General features: G+C 33.0%; 5 protein-coding genes and 1 pseudogene across 10 annotated transcripts in view; 5 read left to right on the top strand and 1 right to left on the bottom strand.

Moving 5' to 3' along the window:
• Nucleotides 1-21,152, bottom strand: part of LOC135131743 (uncharacterized protein) — a 228,195-nt gene that overhangs the window by 76,059 nt on the left and 130,984 nt on the right. The gene's annotated exons all lie outside the window — the stretch shown is intronic.
• LOC135131817 (probable cytochrome P450 6a14) lies at nt 4-2,376 on the top strand (annotated as a pseudogene).
• On the top strand, nt 3,925-5,919 carry LOC135131667 (cytochrome P450 6A1-like). Its single transcript, XM_064059514.1, has 3 exons — nt 3,925-5,128; nt 5,181-5,432; nt 5,646-5,919. The coding sequence occupies exons 1-3, from the start codon at nt 3,982-3,984 to the stop codon at nt 5,810-5,812; spliced, it is 1,566 nt and encodes a 521-aa protein (XP_063915584.1). The 5' UTR covers nt 3,925-3,981; the 3' UTR covers nt 5,813-5,919.
• On the top strand, nt 6,420-9,912 carry LOC135131672 (probable cytochrome P450 6a14). Of its 2 annotated transcripts, XM_064059526.1 has the most exons (4): nt 6,420-6,538; nt 8,062-9,220; nt 9,277-9,528; nt 9,586-9,912. In XM_064059526.1, the coding sequence occupies exons 2-4, from the start codon at nt 8,074-8,076 to the stop codon at nt 9,750-9,752; spliced, it is 1,566 nt and encodes a 521-aa protein (XP_063915596.1). In that variant the 5' UTR covers nt 6,420-6,538; nt 8,062-8,073; the 3' UTR covers nt 9,753-9,912. The 2 variants fall into 2 exon arrangements, with proteins under 2 accessions (XP_063915596.1, XP_063915591.1); XM_064059521.1 differs by lacking the exon at nt 6,420-6,538 and having other exon boundaries at nt 8,016-9,220.
• LOC135131684 (probable cytochrome P450 6a23) lies at nt 10,319-12,953 on the top strand. Its single transcript, XM_064059532.1, has 4 exons — nt 10,319-10,502; nt 11,135-12,289; nt 12,338-12,589; nt 12,646-12,953. Exons 2-4 carry the CDS (start codon nt 11,146-11,148, stop codon nt 12,810-12,812), a joined length of 1,563 nt encoding a protein of 520 aa, XP_063915602.1. The 5' UTR covers nt 10,319-10,502; nt 11,135-11,145; the 3' UTR covers nt 12,813-12,953.
• On the top strand, nt 18,818-20,788 carry LOC135131702 (cytochrome P450 6A1-like). Its single transcript, XM_064059552.1, has 4 exons — nt 18,818-18,886; nt 18,947-20,127; nt 20,181-20,432; nt 20,482-20,788. Exons 2-4 carry the CDS (start codon nt 18,984-18,986, stop codon nt 20,646-20,648), a joined length of 1,563 nt encoding a protein of 520 aa, XP_063915622.1. The 5' UTR covers nt 18,818-18,886; nt 18,947-18,983; the 3' UTR covers nt 20,649-20,788.

A 21,152-nucleotide genomic window follows, 5' to 3' on the forward strand; every position in this document is an offset into this window, starting at 1 on the left:
CATTAGCAATGTCATATCTCTCGAAACAGTTACGTGGTAAAAATTATATGTGAATAAATATAATATAAATTGTTCACTTTTCGTAACTTGAAATTATGGTGCCGTGAGTGCAAAACGAAATCGTAACTGACGTGCTTTTTAAAACCCTCAGAACATGGCAGTTTTCACTTCGAATATTCTGTACGATGTTACAGCTGTATTCGTCACGCTCCTATTCGGATTAATACTATACAGCAAAGTTTCTTCACTGGGTTAAAATTGGTCTACCAATTTTACAACCAACTTTCCCGTTTGGAGACGCAAAAGATATAATACTTGGACGTCGGACAATTGGAGAGGTGTATAAAGACTTCCACAGAAAGTTCAAAGCCAACGGATTCAAACACGGAGGAATTTATATGTTTTTATCTCCGGTTTACCTTCCAATCGATCCGGATATAATCAAACACATAATGCAAAAAGATTTTCAACACTTTATCAACCACGGAGTAAGTTTGGATGAGAAAATTGATCCTTTAAATGGGCATTTATTTAATCTAGAAGACGAAAAATGGAAAAACATGAGAATAAAGTTAACACCGACGTTTACTTCTGGTAAGATGAAGATGATGTTCCAAACTTTGGCAGATTGCTCTATTGGTCTGAAAGATATTATGGATGAATCTGCTGCGAATCATTCACCCGTTGATATTAAAAACATATTAGGTCGCTTTACCACAGATATTATTGGATCTGTAGCATTCGGATTGGAATGCAATAGTTTGAAAAATCCTGATGCTGAGTTTAGAAAATACGGCAAAAAGATTTTCGAAGTGTCCACTTCGGAACGATTAAAAACACTATCTCTGTCGATATTGCCTAAAAGTGTAGTACGTGCTCTTAATTTGAAAAGAACTAAACCTGATGTAGAGCAATTTTTTATGAAAGCAATTCGAGATACCGTCGACTACAGAGAAAAAAATAACGTTTATAGAAAGGATTTCTTACATTTACTTATTCAATTGAAAAACAGAGGTTCAGTAGAAGAAGATGACAAGCTTTCAGACGGTGGTAAGTTGACAGAAAAAGCGTTGAGCATGAACGAACTTGCGGCGCAAGCTTACGTATTCTTCCTCGCTGGATTTGAAACCTCATCTACGGCGATGACTTTTGCTTTGTACGAATTAGCAACTAATCTACACGTACAAGATAAATTAAGGAAGGAAATAAATACTGTACTTGCCAAACATGATGGTCAACTCACATACGCGGCAGTTATGGAAATGGCATATTTGGAAAAAGTTCTACATGGTATATTAACCAAGTGCTAAATTTAAGAAAGGTTAATTTGTTTGTTTTAGAAACTTTACGTAAACATCCGCCGATTCCAATCATAGTGAGAAAATGCAATAAGGATTATACCATTCCGAACACTTCTATTCACCTAAAAAAAGGGACAAGGGTTAATATATCAAGTGCAGGCTTACATACTGATCCAGAATATTATCCAGATCCCGAGAAGTTTGATCCTGAACGTTTTTCAGACAAAAATAAAAAAACAAGGCCGGATTTTACATGGCTTCCGTTTGGAGAAGGGCCAAGACTTTGCATAGGTAAGTCAGGTTATAATTATTTAGAGCGATATTTCAACTTTTAACTTATTAGGATTGCGTTTTGGTATGCTTCAAAGCAGAGTGGGATTATGCGTACTACTGAAAAATTATAAAATTACCCTCAATGGAAGAACTAAAGTACCGACACAAATGGACAAGAGAAGTTTCGTTTCGGCCGTGGAAGGAGGAGTTTGGTTGAATGTGGAGAAATTAGACTAAAAGTAATGATATTTCTGCATTTAAACGTACTATCAATAAATTGATACTTGGATGTAAAGATTGATGAGGTCATTGACGGACAAGACTGGGTCAATTGCCTCATTCGCATGTTGGTTTTGAAAGAATTTTGACAAGTTAATTGGATCGATCAGATTCTAAGGCCTGTATGTGTATGGTGCGTTTAGATAATTAGTAGTCGAATTGATCCGTATATAACTGTTTAATAACAAATTATTGTAGAAATTCTTCTACCTATTGTTTAGAAATTATTTAGTACACGTTAACTTTAGATAATTATTTTTGTTAAGAAGGAAGTGTCTTTAAAAGAGCGTCACATCGATTGGACAGTGTGAAATTTAATTAAAACCGTCCAAATCTGCCGCTCGTCCTTGCATGAATACTTGCGGTACGTGACAATTTGACATGACAATCGATTATGACATTCTGTATATATTCATAATCGAAACAGCAAAGGATCATGTGCTGTCCATGCTTTCAAAACGCTTTATGGCAGTATTTCTGTGAATTATTATGTTCTTAATGAGGATTAAACATTTTTAAAACATTTGTACAGTTATTTATTTATGTAGAAATTTCCCCGTCTTTGGAGTATAGAGCGCATGCATCTCTGTGTTGCGCCATAAAAATTAATACAGACATTTATATGTCCCTGGGCTGTTTTCCATGTTTCTGTGAGTGATTTAAAAATCTAAGAGTAATTAAAAATTTCGCAATTCACTTGTGAATACAAACTTATTTGTCAGAGTTGCTAAGGATTTAATAATAGTTATTTATGTACCAAGTCAGTAAAGTGATTCTTTATCGAACGAGTCTGAGATTATGAGCCGAGCGAGCGAAGCGAGCGAGGCGAGTAACAGGCGAGTTCGATAAAGATCCTTTACTGACGTGGTGCATACAAATTTTTATCGCCAACCTTAAAAATTTATAATTAAAAATAATGGAAATGTTATGACTTATCATATTTTATTATGACAGTAAACGTATAATAACAATGAGTCAAAAGATATCTACTTATTACTTGTTATATTAAATGTAAATGTACAACCTCACGGATTATAAAAATTGAGTCCTGAAGTCGAAGGAGTTTGAAGTGAAAATGTTTGATGATTAGCCGTGCTAATAATTTCATTAGGTGAATCTTGAGTAAAATTATCATTGGTAACAAATATGTTGTCAGTTTGACTTTCACCTAAAATTGTCTCTGCGATTTTCATTTTATTGAGCACAGATTCCCCAACATAGGACTCTGCAATCGTATCAGAACTTTTCTCGTTGGAACCGTGACAGTGACAGACAGAATGTCATACAGTCATGGTTATGTTGACAATTATAAGCGGCAGGTAAAGTGCTTGATTTTTACAGTAAAATAAAGTGTTTGTTTACTTCCGAAAATCGCTATGGTAATGCATGTCTCTATTGCCGGTTGGCGATAAAAACAGTTTAAAACATCAAAACTGAAATTGAATTGGCCTTATTTTTAGTAGATAAATAGTCTTTTATCCACGGGCAGATAAAGAAGTCTTTAATCTACTCTTTATTCTGTAATTTGTTAAGGCTACAAAATGAAGCCAAATAAACAAAGTGAAACAAAGACGACACGATTATTTGATCTATGACCAACGCGTTTGCGTTCGATGAAGCGCGGTGCGGCGTATTGACCATATTTCGTACGATCACATTTAAACAGTTTTCAAGTTTCAATAAAAATCTGGTACAAAATAAAATAAAATATTATACTTGACAATAAAGAATATTCATATATTCCTGAAAAATAGTCCACTCGTGAATGAACACTTTTCACTCGTACGTAAAAATTCTTTTCATCATCTTGTATAATAATTAACTATAATTTATTCATTAATTGGGCAACCCTGGTTAGTTGGTGGGACGAAAAGAGCGTAATAAGGCATTTTAGTAAGGAATTCAAAAAATCAAAACCAACGACATTCTACTACTGAAATGCGTTTTTTCTGTTTAAAACACCAAGTAATCGTGAAACACTTAAACGTATTTCTCTGGTCATGATGTTTTTCTAAATAATGCTGACTGATAACAAACTATATAAACAGATCAGACACTGCTTACATTTCAGTTAGGTTATCAATATTCCCAAACGCACTGTTTTGTTATTCCTTTACTGTTTTTCAACATGAGTGTCTTAACCGAATCCATTGCTTTTGAAGCCATTGCTGTTTTGACAACGACCATCGTTATAATAATAGCGTGGTGTAAATGGCAATTATCATACTGGGAACGAATGGGTGTACCAACTTTAACACCAACATTTCCGTTTGGCAACACTCAAGACTTTATTCTTGGACGCAAATCATTTGGTGAACAAACTCGCGATTTGTACAGGGCACTTAAAGACAAAGGATATCGGAAACATGCTGGTATTTATTTAGGACTTAAACCATTTTATTATGTGATTGATCCAGATCTTATAAAACAAATTCTGCAAAAAGATTTCCAGCATTTTGTCAACCACGGCAATTATTTAAACGAAAAAGATGATCCTTTGACGGGAAATTTGTTTTCTTTAGAAGATACAAAATGGAGAAACATGAGGGTAAAACTCACACCAACATTTACTTCTGGAAAGATGAAAATGATGTTTCAAACATTAGCTGATTGTACGGTTGGATTGAAAGAGATTATGGATGCATCAGCAACAAACCGCACGTCTGTAAACATTAAAGAAATTTTGGGTCGATTTACCACTGATATCATTGGTTCGGCTGCTTTTGGTCTGGAATGTAATAGTCTTAAAGATCCAAATGCACCATTCAGAAAGTATGGGAGACGTGTTTTTGAAATAAATAAAATTGATCGATTAAAATTTATGTTACAATTTATGGTACCACATAATATATTGCGTGCTTTGAAGTTCAGAATTACAAAAGCTGACGTGGAAAAATTCTTCATGAAAGCAGTTAAAGATACTGTCGATTACAGAGAAAAAAATAACATTTATCGAAAAGATTTCATGCATTTGCTTTTGCAACTGAAAAATCGTGGTGCAGTTGCAGATGATGGAAAAATAACAGATGACCATGGAAACACAGCACAGGCAGCTTTAACTATGAATGAGCTTTCAGCACAAGCTTTCGTATTCTTTTTGGCCGGTTTTGAAACATCATCGACAACAATGACTTTTGCTTTGTATGAACTGGCAAGGAATTCAGATGTGCAGGAAAAACTAAGACAAGAAATAAATACAGTACTAGAAAAACATAACAATGAACTGACATACGAAGGAATTATGGAAATGACTTACATGGATAAAGTACTAAATGGTAAAAGTAAATGATGTGTTAGAAAAAAATGAAATTAATAATAATTTTACAGAAACTTTGCGAAAACATCCACCAGTTCCATTCTTGCCTAGAAAATGCACGAAAGACTATACTGTTCCACACACATCCATCGTAATAAAAAAAGGAACGTCTGTCACTATTCCAGTTTTAGGGCTACATATGGATCCGGAATATTATCCCGCTCCAGAGAGGTTTGATCCTGAACGATTTTCTGAAGAAAATAAAAATTCTAGACCTGCATTCACTTGGATACCATTTGGAGAAGGCCCACGAGTATGCATTGGTAAATAAATATCATTCAAATAAGTAGATAAAAATGTTTGTTCATCAAATCAGTAGTTTATTGAATGCTACTGAACTTGATTAGTCTGTTTATAACTTCGAATTCCTTATTTGAAGAGGACGGTCGTTTTTTTATTTTCATAATGTTGATGAACTAACATTAATACCTGTCTCTACATATTTAGAGCAACTGTTAAAAAATAAAAACTTCCAGGTTTACGTTTTGGATTGTTACAAAGTAAAGTTGGTCTAACGACACTTTTACGGAATTACAACATTAAACTGAGTAGTAAAACTACATTGCCTCTTCAGCTGGATAAGAATACCTTGATCAGGACTGTATTCGGTGGCATGTGGATTGATGTTGAAAAAATAAATTAAAATAAATATTGTATATTTGTAATGAACTAAATTGTGACAAGCATAAGCTGATTAGGACTGTATTGAGTGGCATGAGGATAGATATTAAAAAACTGAATTTAAATAAACATTGTGTATTTGTGATGAAACAAATTGTGATAAACATACTGTTGAATACGATACAAATGTCTTTCGCTTTATTTTTATTTTAAACACAATAATTTCTGTATATTACAACTATCTACTTTCTACTTGGAAAAATTGGCCAAAATCTTAATAAGTGATAGGCACTTGCATAGAACATCACAACACATGAGCACGAATTCAGGAATATTTGTGTAGTACTTTGAAGACTCGCTATAAACAAGAGTTTGTTTTAGCAATGAATTCATCACCGTCGTTACTTTTACGCGTTTCTGAAGTGAACTGCTGTGTTGTTTGGTGTCCAATGCGTAGTATAAGACAGACCAGTCTGTCAAATGCTGCAGCTTAATAGATCACTTTTAAAACAACACTGTATCAGCAACTGAAGAAAAAAAAGTTACTAATGGAACACATACGATTGAAATTCACCTAGTTTGAAACGGTCTTATCAGTAGGCAGCATCTTCGCCAGAAAAGCATCACATGTGGTCCACCGAACGATGTTGTTTATGATTTGTCATTTTACCAACATCATAATATCAACGACCCTTCGAGTGCAATACCAAACAATACATTATGAAGGCGATTTTGAAAAGAAACGTGGGTAAGTGAATTCGATGGTTAAGCTGAGGGAATCATGGTTCATGGTCTACGAAAAAATAAGCGCAAATGCTAATGAAACTCAAACGACGGAAGGTACATTCTAGGACATATACTGTGGCATAGAATTAGATGATAGAAGTATGATATTTTTCATATCTACTAAACAGCATAAGTAAATAAAACAGTTCTTGTTTTTATCCGAAGCATAACTTTATTCTTAGTAGATATTCTTTCAAGTGATTTCATATTTTATAACACATAATTCATCTAGATGCTGTACATTATACAAGTCATAAAATAAATAACTTGAATACTGATATTGAGCAACTAGCCTTCTCCGAAAATTACACTAATAAAATTATCTTTTGAGCATGCTTTTAAATTGTTTAAAAGTTAGCTCAATGAAATCTTTTATAGGAACTGTCTACATTATTAGGAGTAACAATAACAACGTAAAAATTAAATGGTTTTCGAGCGAGCCTAAGAAAATGAGATCCACACCGTTGAAGCTCTTTATGTTATTCGTAATTGTAATCCTAATACGAAAAATATCGATACATTTAATTATGTCAACAAAGATACATTCAAAAGTTATCTTACATCCACTTAAAAAAAAAAAAGTAAACAGCGGTTTAAAAATAAACCACCAATGAGAAACAAAAAAATCATTCATGTTTTAATATGTACATTTTTTGTAAACATTCCTCTAAAAATTGCATCTTATAACAATGTAGATAGTGTAGATTAGGTACAAAATTTTAACATTTTTTGGCCAGTCATTGTTTATTCACCTAAGAGATAAGAATAAATTGTCTAATGCGTCAAAAAATGCTGCTGATTAATGCATTTACGACTCGATCCTCATGCTTAAACACTAGTGTTCTAGACAAAAAAATGCTCATTTCATATAGCATTTATTTTTATTAGTCAAACTTCAACAGCTAAATAACCAAAGTAGCAATTATTCTACAAGAATTTTTAAAATTCAAAAAAAGCAGAGTCAACTATCATATTATCTGCACATATTACTTTTCAAAAAACCTCAAAATTCTGCCTCTGTCACCATTTTATATTTTAATACACTTTTCTTCTTCATAAAAGCTATAGTGGATGAATTAAATATTTAATATGAATAGTACGTGAAACTGAAAATTCCATTATTTTAATCTGATCACATGCTCGATCAATAGCATGATTAAGCGTTCCTGTAAATCGGGTCTATCATTATGATATAACTGTTTGTGTTATATCTAAATTTTTGCTGTTGTTTTTTTAATAACTGCACATATATAGTGTCGTGTTTCTTTGTTGTGAAGTACAAATGTATCAGATTTATATAATAATAAATAAATAAATATATGCAATGTAATCGTGAAATGTTTAAACCGTTGTCATTGTCACTTCATTATTGATATGAGATAACAAAGTACATAAAGAGATTTTATGGCACTCTTATTTTAGTTATTAATTATCAGCACTCTGTACACGGTTTCGTACTTTATTTGTTTCTATTCATATTGCAAGTAACGTTCAACCATGGGTGTCTTTACCGAGTCCAGTACCTTTGACGCTGTTGCAATTTTGGTCACAATCATTGTTGGAATAATAGCATACTGCAAATGGAAATTATCATACTGGGATAAAATGGGTTTACCAACTTTAACACCAACATTGCCTTTCGGCAATACGAAAGATCTACTTCTTGGACGAAAAACATTCGGTGAACAATTCCGTGACTTATATAGAACACTCAAACAAAAAGGATACAGAAAACACGCTGGTGTCTATCTTGGAATCAAGCCATTCTATGTCACGATTGACCCAGAACTTATAAAACACATCATGCAAAAAGATTTTCAACATTTTGTCAACCACGGCTTCTATATTAACGAAGAAAATGATCCTCTAACCGGACATCTATTTAACCTCGAAGATGCGAAGTGGCGAACCATGAGAGTGAAGCTCACACCAACATTTACTTCTGGGAAGATCAAAATGATGTTCCAAACGTTAGCCGACTGCAGTGTCGGTCTAAAAGACATTATGGACGAATCGGCAAGTAACCATGCTCCTGTAGATATTAAAGAAATATTGGGTCGCTTCACCACAGATATCATTGGATCGGTAGCTTTTGGTTTAGAATGTAACAGTCTTAAGGATCCCGATGCAGAATTTAGAAAATATGGTAGGCGTGTTTTTGAAGTGACTAACATGGAACGAATCAAAGCTTTAATACAATTTGCCGTACCTCATAGAATTCTAGACGCTATAAAATTTAAAACCACCAAACCAGATGTGGAAAAATTTTTCATGAAAGTTGTTCTGGACACTGTAAATTACAGAGAAAAGAATAATCTTTATCGGAAAGATTTTATGCACCTACTCTTGCAGTTGAAAAATCGGGGAGCCGTCACAGAAGATGAAAAAATAAAAGATGACAATGGAAAGACCACAGAAAAAGCTCTGACTATGAACGAACTTACGGCGCAAGCTTTTGTCTTCTTTTTAGCTGGTTTTGAGACATCATCTACCACAATGACATTTGCGTTATACGAGCTTGCAACTAGTCCAGATGTACAAGAAAAACTCCGAGAAGAAATTAACACGGTACTGGATAAACACAACAATAAACTAACATACGATGGACTTATGGAGATGACTTACATGGATAAAGTATTAAACGGTAAGCAAAAATATCTAAGTGCTGATAATATCCAATTAATCTTCGAAATTCTACAGAAACCTTAAGAAAGCACCCACCCGTTCCAATGTTGAACAGACGATGTACAAAAAATTATACAATTCCTGGCACATCTATCGTTATTAAAAAAGGAATAGATATTGTGATTCCTGTTTTGGGACTTCATACAGATCCAGAATATTATCCAAATCCAGAAAAATTCGACCCTGAAAGATTTTCTGAAGAACTCAAACACTCCAGACCAGCATATACTTGGATTCCGTTTGGCGAAGGACCCAGAATATGTATAGGTATAAGATGTCCATCACAAATTAACACTGTTATTATACAAAAATTTATCTTTGTAGGTATGCGATTCGGATTATTACAAAGTAAAGTAGGTTTGGCTACTCTTTTGAAAAACTACAAAATTACATTAAGCAAGAAAACGGTACTGCCACTCAAGCTAGACAAAAACTCTTTTGTTACAACCGCCGCTGGAGGCATTTGGATAGATGTTGAGAAGTTAGATTAAAGACAATCTTCAAGTTCCGAGAAAACAATTTAAATGTTATCTGGCAGAAACAAGCTTTTGTCATTTTTTTCACACTATAATGTTGTTATCGGTGCAAATATTTCCAAATTCTAATGTTAAGTATGGCTTAGAAACAATAAATAACGAGTTTCATATTCTATATTTCAAGTATTAAAACTATCGTAATGTGTTTGTGTAGATAATGAAAAGATTGGTTTATAGAACATCGTCGTAGTTTATCTCTATTTGTATAGATACCTACTTAAAATATTTCAATTCTCAAAACTTTGTTCCCAAGGTGCAATTCAAAGCTTTCGTCTTAAAAAAAGGTTTTTACATAACGAATATATACTAAATATCCAGTACTAGCAACGATGTAAGATGTGTCAAATTATCACCACCGTAATTTCTTTTAAATCTTCATTTGTATACAATTTATTTCATACTGATCATGATCACCCTGTGTTGGGATATATATTTTTTTTATATTTAGTAAGTACGTCATCTCCTGTACAATACGACGCTTCATTCAAACATGCTGAATACAATAACCTTGACACTATGTACCTACTCATCTAATGATTTGAGCTTAAATATTTCATATCAGTTCAGTACTAACGCAGTAATGTACATAAATAAATTGAACACCTTTGTTAAGTTGACAGTATTTTTTATTTAATTTGTGGTTTAACTTCGTGTATCCCTGTTCGTAAATAAAAACGTGAGGCTACAGCGGACTCGGTATACCACGTAAGTAATTAATATATTCATGTTATATATTTGGCGTAATATGTGCGTGTCATTTTTTAAAATGTTTAAATATTTCTATATTTTGTAAACAATAAATTTTATAATCAAGATAACGTACAACTCTCCGATTCACACCTTAATATGGCATGGCAACACATGAGAGAACTGACAAGCACGTGACAGGTCTGTCAGATCTATACTCTAACACAAACGTGTTTGTATGTGACGTGATGTCATTTTCAAATCGATGATGCCAACTGCAAATTTTATGTTACCACCTACTGCAAATTATAAAGTAAAGTACTGGCTTAATTTAAGTCTTAGCACTTTTACTGTAGTGAAAGCGTAAATATTTTTTTATTATTGTAAAAGAACTGTAACCATTGAAGGTAAAAAAGGCCTTTTAACAATCATACAGTAATTTTTATTATCTATTTTAAGTCAACTTAAGTCTCTCCGTTATCGAGAATTCAATAACAGGAAAAAAATTCGCTAAACAATACTTCTACATTTTTATTTAATTCAAGGTGGATTCGTGCTTATCAACCAAAACGAAATTTGTCGAAAATATCATTATTTTTAAAAAACAACTGTAATCTTTCAAACATAAAAACTACAAGGTTATCTTTCAGATGTGAACACAATGACGTTTATCACGGATAATATCGTCTTCGACATTATAGCAATTTTGTCTACGATTTTTATAGGAACAATAGCCCTCCTAAAATGGCGCTTAACGTATTGGAGCCGCATTGGTTTACCATCACTGAATCCCGTACTAATATTTGGAGACATAAAAGATTTCATCCTTGAACGACGTACCCTTGGCGAACAATTTCGAGAGTTCTACCACGCCTTTAAATCTAAGGGGCACAAACATGGTGGTGTTTACCTTGGTCCAAAACCATTTTATGTTCCAATTGACCCGGAAATTGTCAAACACATAATGCAAACGGATTTTTCACACTTTATGAATCATGGTAACTACTACGACGAAAAAGCCGACCCTCTAAGTGCTCATCTATTTAGCTTGGAAGATGCCAAGTGGAGAAACATGAGAGTTAAATTAACACCAACTTTTACTTCGGGAAAAATGAAAATGATGTTTCAAACTTTGGCAAATTGTGCTTTGGGCTTGAAGGATATCATGAATGAGTCAGCTTCGAATGGTATACCAGTTGATATTAAGGACGTCCTGGGTCGTTTTACCACCGATATTATTGGCTCAGTCGCATTTGGATTGGAGTGTAACAGTTTAAAAGACCCAGATGCTGAATTCAGAAAATACGGGAGAAAAGTGTTCGAAGTGGGAATAATTGAGAGGATCAAAGTAATATTGACACTTACTGTGCCGTTTTCAATTCTAAGAGCGCTCAACTTTAAATTTACCAATGGTGAGGTGGAACGATTCTTCATGAAAGCTATTCGCGACACTGTACGCTATAGAGAGACAGACAATATTTACAGGAAAGATTTTATGCATTTGCTTCTGCAGTTGAAAAATCGAGGTACTGTTGCGGACGATGATAAAATAACTGACGAAGATGGTAAAATATTTGAGAAGGCGTTAACAATGAATGAACTTTCCGCACAGGCTTTCGTGTTTTTCTTGGCAGGATTTGAAACATCATCTACTACAATGACATTTGCACTGTACGAGTTGGCTACTAACCCAGATGTCCAAGAAAAACTGCGCCAAGAAATTAACGCTGTACTTGAAAAATATGATGGTCAATTAACTTACGACGGAGTATTGGAAATGACTTACATGGAAAAAGTACTACATGGTAATTGTTTGTAAACGTAAAAAAAGCATGACTCAATTTTTTTTTCAGAAACTCTAAGAAAATACCCTCCACTACCTGTATTGACAAGAAAATGTAATAAGGAGTACACGATTCCTAACACTTCGATTCGCTTAGAAAAAGGTACTGACGTTGGAATTCCAGTTTTAGCTATTCATACCGATCCTGCTTACTATCCAAACCCTGAGAAATTTGATCCTGAGCGTTTTTCTGAAGAAAATAAACATTCGAGACCCAATTTTACGTGGCTTCCCTTTGGTGAAGGACCAAGGCTGTGCATCGGTACGAAATACTAATTAGTTTAATTTCTCTTAAATAATGCTTACTTTGTTTTGTAGGTTTAAGATTCGGAATGCTACAAAGTAAAGTTGGTTTGGCTACTCTTTTGAAGAACTACAAGATTTCATTAAGTTCACAAACAAGGCTTCCACTGAAATTAGAAGCGAAGGCTTTTATTACGTCTGCAGAAGGAGGTATTTGGTTAGATGTTGAAAAATTAATGTAATAACGTTTTGACATTTACTCTTATTTTATATGTATGATACGTATGTGACATATCCAAGTAAAATAAATTAAAACTTGTTTCATAATAAAGAAATGTGCAACTAATATGTTGGTTCACCAATAATAAATACATTCATTGGTAGCATTACTGTTTTTTACGCCCTATTTTGAGTGAATCTTTATCACCAGTAGGTTCATATCCTTATCATATTATTTATGTTTTCCTAATTTGTAGTTAAAATCTGTTCACCACATTAGATAAAATTTTAAAATATCCCTTTTAAAATGCTAGAAAATACTTGTGAAGATATGCTTTATGAGATATGTCTTAATGTAAAAAAAGTCATATTTCCTTGCTTCAAAGTGTCAAAATGTGGCATGTTTGTTACATGTACAAAAGATATTAGGTGTAATTAATTTCTAAGTAAACGAGGAATTTTTGTCAAATTTCTCAAATATTATTCATGAAAAAACCTACCAACAGTAAAATCATGAATGTCAAAAAATATTACTGTAGGTACAAATTTTCCATGATGTTTGTGAAATCTTAACTCATCAATCATTATCAAAGTACGAAAATTCACTTTAATTACAAAACAAATGAAGGCATGAAAAGTAGCCAATTAGAATGACAACAGCAAAAATGAATAGTTCTGTTCGTATTTTCACCCTTCTGTTCGTTATGAAAGCTTTTCATCATATATTCTCTTGTGTCGAATTTTCTGATACCCAGAAAAATTATCTACATTTTCCCGTATAGTAACTAATGATAAAAAAGGTAAATCATGAGCAGGCGTCAAAAAAACTGATGATTAATAAATTCGAATTAAGACTGGTTGGTTGACTTTTTTGAAACCTTGAAAAGGCTGGCCTTAATATAGAAATGGTTTGAGGAGTGCAGTTTAAATCTAAGTTCTGGAGCAACAATATGAATTGAAAATCTTGTTGGTTCTCCTACTAAGGTTGGTAGTCAAATCCTGTCTCATTATTTGATACTTTTGTCTCACTCCTTATTATGAAGTCAACTAATTACTAACCCGAAAGGAGGACAACGCAATATAGACAGATAGATAGATAGTATATTTGTGTTAGAATACAAGTATTTACACACGTCAAAATAAAATTACATTCATCGTTACATTTTTCTTATAATAAAATAAAGAATTAATTTGTTATACATAAAACATAAAATAAAATTATCTACTTAAATATTAAACTAAATTAAATTACACAGCTTCTGCAACTAAATCACTAAAATTATTTCTTAAAAATTCATCACAATTGTAGAAAGTTTTTTCTACGAGATATTTTTTTATTTTATGTAAAAAGATTTTTGGTGGAAGTTTTTTAATTAATGTGGGAATAATATTATAATATTTAATAGCTAAATAATGCGTTCCATCTCTAGTTTTAGTCAACCTTAATGTATTATATGCAACCATCTCCGTTCTTGTATAATATTGATGACTTTCATTGAGTAACGGGAAGGATGTAAGATTAGTGACAATATATTCCAAACATTTATAAATAAATAAAGAGGGTAATGTGATAATATTCAGTTCCCTAAAATACTGCCTGCAGTCGTCTCTATATCCAATGTTAGCTATGACTCTGACAGCTCTTCGTTGTAGTTTAAACACACTTTGAAGTGAGGACGAGTGACCCCAAACCAAGATACCATACTGAAGATGCGAATGTATTAGAGCAAAATATACTGTTCTAAGAAAAGTTTGTGAGAGACTGTTAGACATGAATCTTAAAAAATATATACCTTTGGAAATTTTATTTGAGACTTGTTCTCCATGTTTGTGCCAGTTCAATTGCCAATCGATGTGTAAACCAAGAAATTTTGCAAAGGCTGAATAGGTATTGTCTAAAACAGTATGTTTTAAGGTGAATAACATCTGGACAGTTTTGTCTTTATTTAAGGACAATCTGTTGATCACAAACCATTCTTCAGCTAAGGTATTAAGTTGCGTCTTCTTGGTAGTAAGGTTATCTAAAGATAAATCTGATGTACTTATAGTTGTATCATCAGCATACAAAATTATGTCAGTCTGATTAAGAAGGTTTGGTAGATCATTTATATATAGTAAGAAAAGTACCGGTCCCAATATAGACCCTTGGGGCACACCATATTCAACATTCAATGTGCTTGATAGTTTTCCATCTATTTTAACACATTGACTTCGGGTACTAAGATAAGACAATAGTAGCTTCGTAGCACTAGGATGAAAATTATAATAAAATAGTTTTCTTATTAGAACGTCATGGGAAACACAATCAAACGCTTTGCTGAGGTCCAAAAAGGATGTGGAGTAAATTTTTTTAGATTCAAAAGATTCAAAAACATTATTAGTAAAATCTAAAATTGCTGATATGGTAGAGCGACCTTTGGAAAATCCATATTGGCACTGCGATAAGATATCATTTGCTTGTAAATAATCTAAAATTTGATTAAGCAGTAGTTTCTCTAATATCTTGGACAAAACAGGGAGAAGAGAAATAGGTCGGTAATTGTTTAATTCATCAGAGTCTCCTTTTTTATGTATAGGCACAACTAAGGCCACTTTCAAACAAGAAGGGAAGATATTTTCTTCTATACAATAATTACACAACTTCGTGATCTCAGAAATTAGTAAGTTTTTTACATATTTTATTAATGGGACAGAAAAACCATATATATCTTTGGCGTTACTATTATGTAAACTATTTATAGCATCTCTTACCTGGACACAAGATACCTTTTTAAATAGAAAGACACAATTATGCATAGTACTGGTGTTTGTCATAATAGATATTGGATCACGACTTGCAGTAGGCAACTTATTGACAATACATTGTGCTATTGTTGAAAAATGTTGATTAAATTGATCAGGAGTTATGTTACAATTAATTTGTTTTTTCTTAGCTTTGTGATTATTGACAATGGTCCACAATGCTCTTGGCTTATTTTTGTTATCAAAAACAAATTTTTCTGCTGCGTTGATTTTTGCTTTTTTAATAGATAATTTATACCGCTTTTTATACGAATCTAGGAGTGTTTTTAATTCTGTAGTACCGTGTAACTTATATGCATCTTTAATCAATTCTAAGGTTCCTCTCATTTTATATAAGTCACTAGTAAACCATTTACAGTTATTAGAATTATGTCTACAAGAAACAACTGTCTTAGATGGAAAGGCTAAGTCAAAGTAGTAGCACATTGTATTTAAAAACATGGTAAATTTATTTTCTATATCAATATCCGAATTTATGAAATCCAACCTGGCTTTACTAAGTATAGTGAAGAAGATAAATTTTCCATATTGTGTTATAGGTTTTACAATTTTAATTTCTTGTTTGTCTTCTTTGCATATTTTAAGACCTATTATATTTTGTAACGATATCACTACACCAGTGTGATCGGATACATCATACTTAAACGGCATAACTTTACAACAATCTGGTGTAATATTAGTGTAAACATTATCTAAGCGAGATAATCCTCTCGTTGGGAAATTTACTAAATGTTTCATGCCGAAACTTGTCATTAAGTCAGTTAAAACTTTAACAGTTTTATCATCCTTTTTCTCAAAATGTAGATTAAAATCACCACCAAGTAATATATTCCTATTTTTAAAGTCTAAACAGTTAAACACTTGTGTTAATTTGTCAATGAAATTTTTAAAGTGTCCGGAAGGTGATCTATAAATGACAACAATATACAGATAAAATGCAGGGAAGTACGTACCTACCATTTCACAATCTTTTTCAACTGATAAATTCGTAACATTAGTTAAAGATCTGAAGTTTTTATTGTAATCAACGAGTTGGATAACGCCTCCATGGGAATGTTGCATTCTTGCATAAGCTGCTGCTGTTATAAATTTTTCAAAGAAGACAAATTCTGTTTCAGTGGTGGTGAGCCAGTGTTCACTTAACACAAATTTATAAGTTTGCAACAATGCGTCCATAATATTAACTTTGTTCCTCAAACATTGTACGTTTAGAAAAAGCACCTTAAAGTTTTCTTCTTTATCAGTTGGTTGCTATGCAATGTAGTTAATTTTATTTTTGTTAATTTCCACTTGTCTTTTGTATACCTCACAGTTACAATCAAAACGAGAGTGTTCAATATTTAACTGCAAATTTAATTTCTTGTTGACTTTCACGCAGTTTATACATATAGGTTCCTGTTCACACTCTTTTTCAGAATGATCATCTTTTCCACAATTCAGACATTTCGGATGATTTTTTTTACACTTCTCAGCCATATGGTTAAAGCCACCACATTTGAAACATCTAAGAGTGTTAACATGTTCATACAGGGCGCACTCACTCCATTGTATAAAAACTGTTTTTAAGGCCATAAATTGGGAGAAAGTATTTGGATCAACTTCAATAATGGCTAAATATTTTTTGATCATTTTCTTGCAAGTTACGAGTTTGAAAATACCCGTTATATCTTTAAGTTCGGCGTTTTGCTTAATGAGACATTCTTTTAAGTCTTCCACATCAAGTTTTTGAGCAAGTCCAACAATTTTAATTTTGGGGTTTCGCAATTCTATTCTTTTATGTGGAAATTATCACCCAGGTTAACTTTTGCTACCTCTTCCAGTTTTCTAGTTTCTTCTTGATTGTTGCATGTTACAGCGATTCCGCCGTCTTTTAAAGGTTTAATTTTCGTAATTCCAACTTCAATTTGTTCAGGTTTGATTTTCTGTTTCAGTGTTTCAATTGTAGCTGATGTCTCTTGCGTATTTTTTGGTCTTAATATAACAACGTCTTTCTCACGTTTGACTGTTTCGCTGTATGATTTTTTGGGAGGGAGACTCTGCTCCTGGTTGACTTGAATTTCGGGTATTACCATCGAATTTTGAAGTTCAATGAACTTCCCATTTATAGTATCATTGATTTCTTTTTTCATAGATAAGAAATAATCAGAGAATTCCGCTTTCACCTGGCTGATAATGTTTTGTGGGTCATTTTTCAATTGAAGTTGTGTTAATTCTAGTTTTTTTTTTAAGTCGTCATTTTCCTTCTTAAGGCTGTTATTTGCAACTTTAAGTGTTTGGATCGCATCTTGAAAAGTTGCTTCAATTGTACTGATGTCACGGCAATGATCTTCGCATAACATGACTTTATCCGTAATTGTTGTAAATTGTTTGCCTCTATTTATGAGTTGCTGCATACAACTTTTATGATAATACTTGTCACACTTTGCACATTTAGTAAACACAACTTGGACTTTTTCTTTGCACTTTCTACACACTTTTTCGACATTTCCACCTGGATCGATGTCTCGAGCATGTTGCGATTGCGACATGGTATATGTATATATAAAACTGTAGACAGCAGTTTCGACATCCTTTGGTTTCACATTTCAGTGGTTGTGTAGCATTAGAGTTAGTAATTCTTTAGCGGCATAAACGAAGCGGAAGTCTTCCATAAGAAAAGGGTACATTGGTGTGGTTCAATTATTAAATACGCAATATTTGTGACAAAAGATGTAACCCGTCAAGTCACTACGGACATCTTATATCCCGCTAATATCATTATGACGTATTACTGAAATAATCAAAAGAACATGGTAAATACAAAACACGCTTTTAAGTGGTGACAAGTAGCAGCAGAAATTGTTAATGTAAATAATGAATAATTTGGCGTGCACTCTCCTAATAAGTAACATATGACAAACACTTTCCTAAAACGCAATCAAACACACTACACACCCTTTAGTCAGTATTGATGTGACGTCTATCTTTAATATCTTTCTTGTTAGTTTATGGCATAGAATGCCACACAAAAAAAAGACAAACTTTTTTCCATTCACATGTTCAACTGATGGCTATTTTGTATTATTACTAATTTTAAAACATTCATAAATTAACATACAAAAATCAATATATTTTGATAATATTAATGACTTCTCAATTAAATGATATTAGGCAATGGTGAGTATTTCATATCTTATCCGTAACTGATAAAAAATACGTATATAAATATAAACGTAAACCCATATAAATTCACTGTACAATATTCTATGCAGACTAACTCAAGATAATCACAAACCTGGGTACATCAAGAAGAGTGGTAAGCTTAAAACAGTTTAATTGTATATAAAATTACATGACATATTAAATTTATTTTTAGGATATTAAACAGTTCTTTGTCTTCGAAATTTACAATAATGTCAATTTTGACAGAGAATCTTGTTTTTGATCTAGTAGCCATTGTGGTAACAATCCTAGTGGGAATTATCGGAGTACTAAAATGGCGTTTGACGTACTGGCAAAGAAGAGGTCTACAAACTCTAAATCCCACCCTACCGTTTGGCGACACCCAAGATTTTCTTCTTGGACGTAAAACATTGGGTGAACAATTTCAAGAATTTTACAAAATATTCAAATCGCAAGGGCAAAGACACGGTGGAATTTATTTAGGGCCGCGACCCTTCTACCTTGCAATTGACCCAGATATCGTTAAGCATATCATGCAGAAAGACTTTTCTCATTTCATGAATCACGGCAATTACATAGACGAAGATGCGGATCCTCTAAGTGGACATCTTTTCAATTTGGAAGATGCGAAATGGAGAAACATGAGAGTCAAATTAACACCGACTTTTACTTCTGGTAAAATGAAAATGATGTTTCAAACTTTAGCTGATTGTACGGTAGGTTTGAAAGATATTATGAATGAATCAGCTGTGAATCATAAACCAGTTGACATCAAAGATATTTTGGCGCGTTTTACTACTGATATTATAGGTTCAGTTGCATTTGGTTTAGAATGCAACAGTCTTAAAAACCCAAATGCCGAATTTAGGAAATATGGCAGAAAAGTGTTCGAAGTTAGTCTATTAGACAGGCTTAAAGTAATTTTGATTTTTACTCTGCCTCATGCAATTTTACGAGCATTTAGGTTCAAATTCACGAAAAATGATGTCGAAAAGTTTTTCATGAACGCGATCCGCGACACCGTCTCCTACAGAGAAAAGAACAACATTTACAGAAAAGACTTTATGCATTTACTTTTGCAATTGAAAAACAGAGGAACCGTGGCAGATGATGAGAAAATAACTGACGAACATGGGAAGACCCAAGAGAAAGCGTTGACTATGAACGAACTCTCTGCTCAAGCTTTTGTTTTCTTCTTAGCCGGATTTGAAACTTCGTCTACAACAATGACTTTTGCATTATATGAACTCGCAAGTAACCCAGAAGTACAGGAAAAACTGAGGGAAGAGATCAATACCGTTATGGAAAATCACAACGGAAAATTAACATATGACGCCGTGATGGAAATGACTTACATGGAAAATGTGTTACACGGTAAGCACTTTTCGTGCAGGGTATTTTGATTAAAAATAATAATCGCTTTTTAGAAACTTTACGTAAATACCCTCCAGTAGCACTTTTGACAAGGAAATGCAACAAGGATTACAGAGTTCCAAAGTCAGATATACGATTGGAAAAAGGGATTGGGGTTGGAATTCCAGTTTTGGCTCTCCACATGGACCCCGAGTATTATCCAAATCCAGAGAAGTTTGACCCAGAAAGATTTTCCGAGGAAAATAAAAACTCCAGACCAGCTTTTACTTGGCTTCCTTTTGGTGAAGGACCTAGGCTCTGTATTGGTAAGACACTTGATTATGTTTTAAGTTTTGTTTAAATATTTCTTCCTAGGTTTGCGATTTGGAATGTTACAAAGTAAAGTTGGATTGGCTGCTCTTTTGAAAAATTACAAAATTACATTGAGCCCCAAGACTAAAGTTCCAATGAAATTAGATCCGACGTCCTTCATCACATCCGCAGAAGGTGGCGTATGGTTGGATGTTCAGAAATTAAATTAGTGAAACAAAGAATGAACGACAAATTTTGTATTTTCATTGTCTTGTTTAACATATTTATGTTATGCTGTTCTTGGAATGATACGTTTTTATTATCTACTAAAATTCTCACGTTAAGAAACAATAAATAAATACAATTATTATTCGCCCGTCATTTGCTCCACAATTTGATATTATTATAATTTTCAACTTCTGTGTTTGTTAGTTTAAAAGCAAGTATCATTAATTAAATTGTTTTATATTAGTTGATAATAATCAAAACAAGGGCACATGTAGAGTATGTGTGACAAACTGCCGCTCATAAATAACTAATGAAATAAATTTTCTTTTTCATTACTCTCCTGAATGTGGAATTCGAAAATACTCTCAACTCTTTCATAAACGGCATTTTTCTGTGTAGGTGATGTGCTCAATTATATCTAAATTTTAAATAAAAGCTGCACTAATTTTCTGTTACCACTTCGATTGTCTCCGGCTAGATGGTAATCCCAAAAGTGGTCAAATCAA

Source organism: Zophobas morio, unplaced genomic scaffold (assembly GCF_036711695.1).
Source record: "Zophobas morio isolate AGI-343-1 ecotype UQ-CSIRO unplaced genomic scaffold, CSIRO_AGI_Zmor_V1 ptg000002l, whole genome shotgun sequence".
Lineage (NCBI taxonomy): Eukaryota > Metazoa > Arthropoda > Insecta > Coleoptera > Tenebrionidae > Zophobas > Zophobas morio.

What these genes read in the sequence shown, in the direction of transcription:
- LOC135131667 (XM_064059514.1), top strand. Translation starts at nt 3,982, where the DNA reads ATGAGTGTCTTAACCGAATCCATTGCTTTTGAAGCCATTGCTGTTTTG. An exon ending in CATGGATAAAGTACTAAATG is followed by an intron (nt 5,129 to 5,180) that starts GTAAAAGTAAAT and finishes ATAATTTTACAG; the next exon opens with AAACTTTGCGAAAACATCCA. An exon ending in AGGCCCACGAGTATGCATTG is followed by an intron (nt 5,433 to 5,645) that starts GTAAATAAATAT and finishes AAAAACTTCCAG; the next exon opens with GTTTACGTTTTGGATTGTTA.
- LOC135131672 (XM_064059526.1), top strand. Translation starts at nt 8,074, where the DNA reads ATGGGTGTCTTTACCGAGTCCAGTACCTTTGACGCTGTTGCAATTTTG. An exon ending in CATGGATAAAGTATTAAACG is followed by an intron (nt 9,221 to 9,276) that starts GTAAGCAAAAAT and finishes GAAATTCTACAG; the next exon opens with AAACCTTAAGAAAGCACCCA. An exon ending in AGGACCCAGAATATGTATAG is followed by an intron (nt 9,529 to 9,585) that starts GTATAAGATGTC and finishes TTATCTTTGTAG; the next exon opens with GTATGCGATTCGGATTATTA.
- LOC135131684 (XM_064059532.1), top strand. Translation starts at nt 11,146, where the DNA reads ATGACGTTTATCACGGATAATATCGTCTTCGACATTATAGCAATTTTG. An exon ending in CATGGAAAAAGTACTACATG is followed by an intron (nt 12,290 to 12,337) that starts GTAATTGTTTGT and finishes TTTTTTTTTCAG; the next exon opens with AAACTCTAAGAAAATACCCT. An exon ending in AGGACCAAGGCTGTGCATCG is followed by an intron (nt 12,590 to 12,645) that starts GTACGAAATACT and finishes TTTGTTTTGTAG; the next exon opens with GTTTAAGATTCGGAATGCTA.
- LOC135131702 (XM_064059552.1), top strand. Translation starts at nt 18,984, where the DNA reads ATGTCAATTTTGACAGAGAATCTTGTTTTTGATCTAGTAGCCATTGTG. An exon ending in CATGGAAAATGTGTTACACG is followed by an intron (nt 20,128 to 20,180) that starts GTAAGCACTTTT and finishes ATCGCTTTTTAG; the next exon opens with AAACTTTACGTAAATACCCT. An exon ending in AGGACCTAGGCTCTGTATTG is followed by an intron (nt 20,433 to 20,481) that starts GTAAGACACTTG and finishes ATTTCTTCCTAG; the next exon opens with GTTTGCGATTTGGAATGTTA.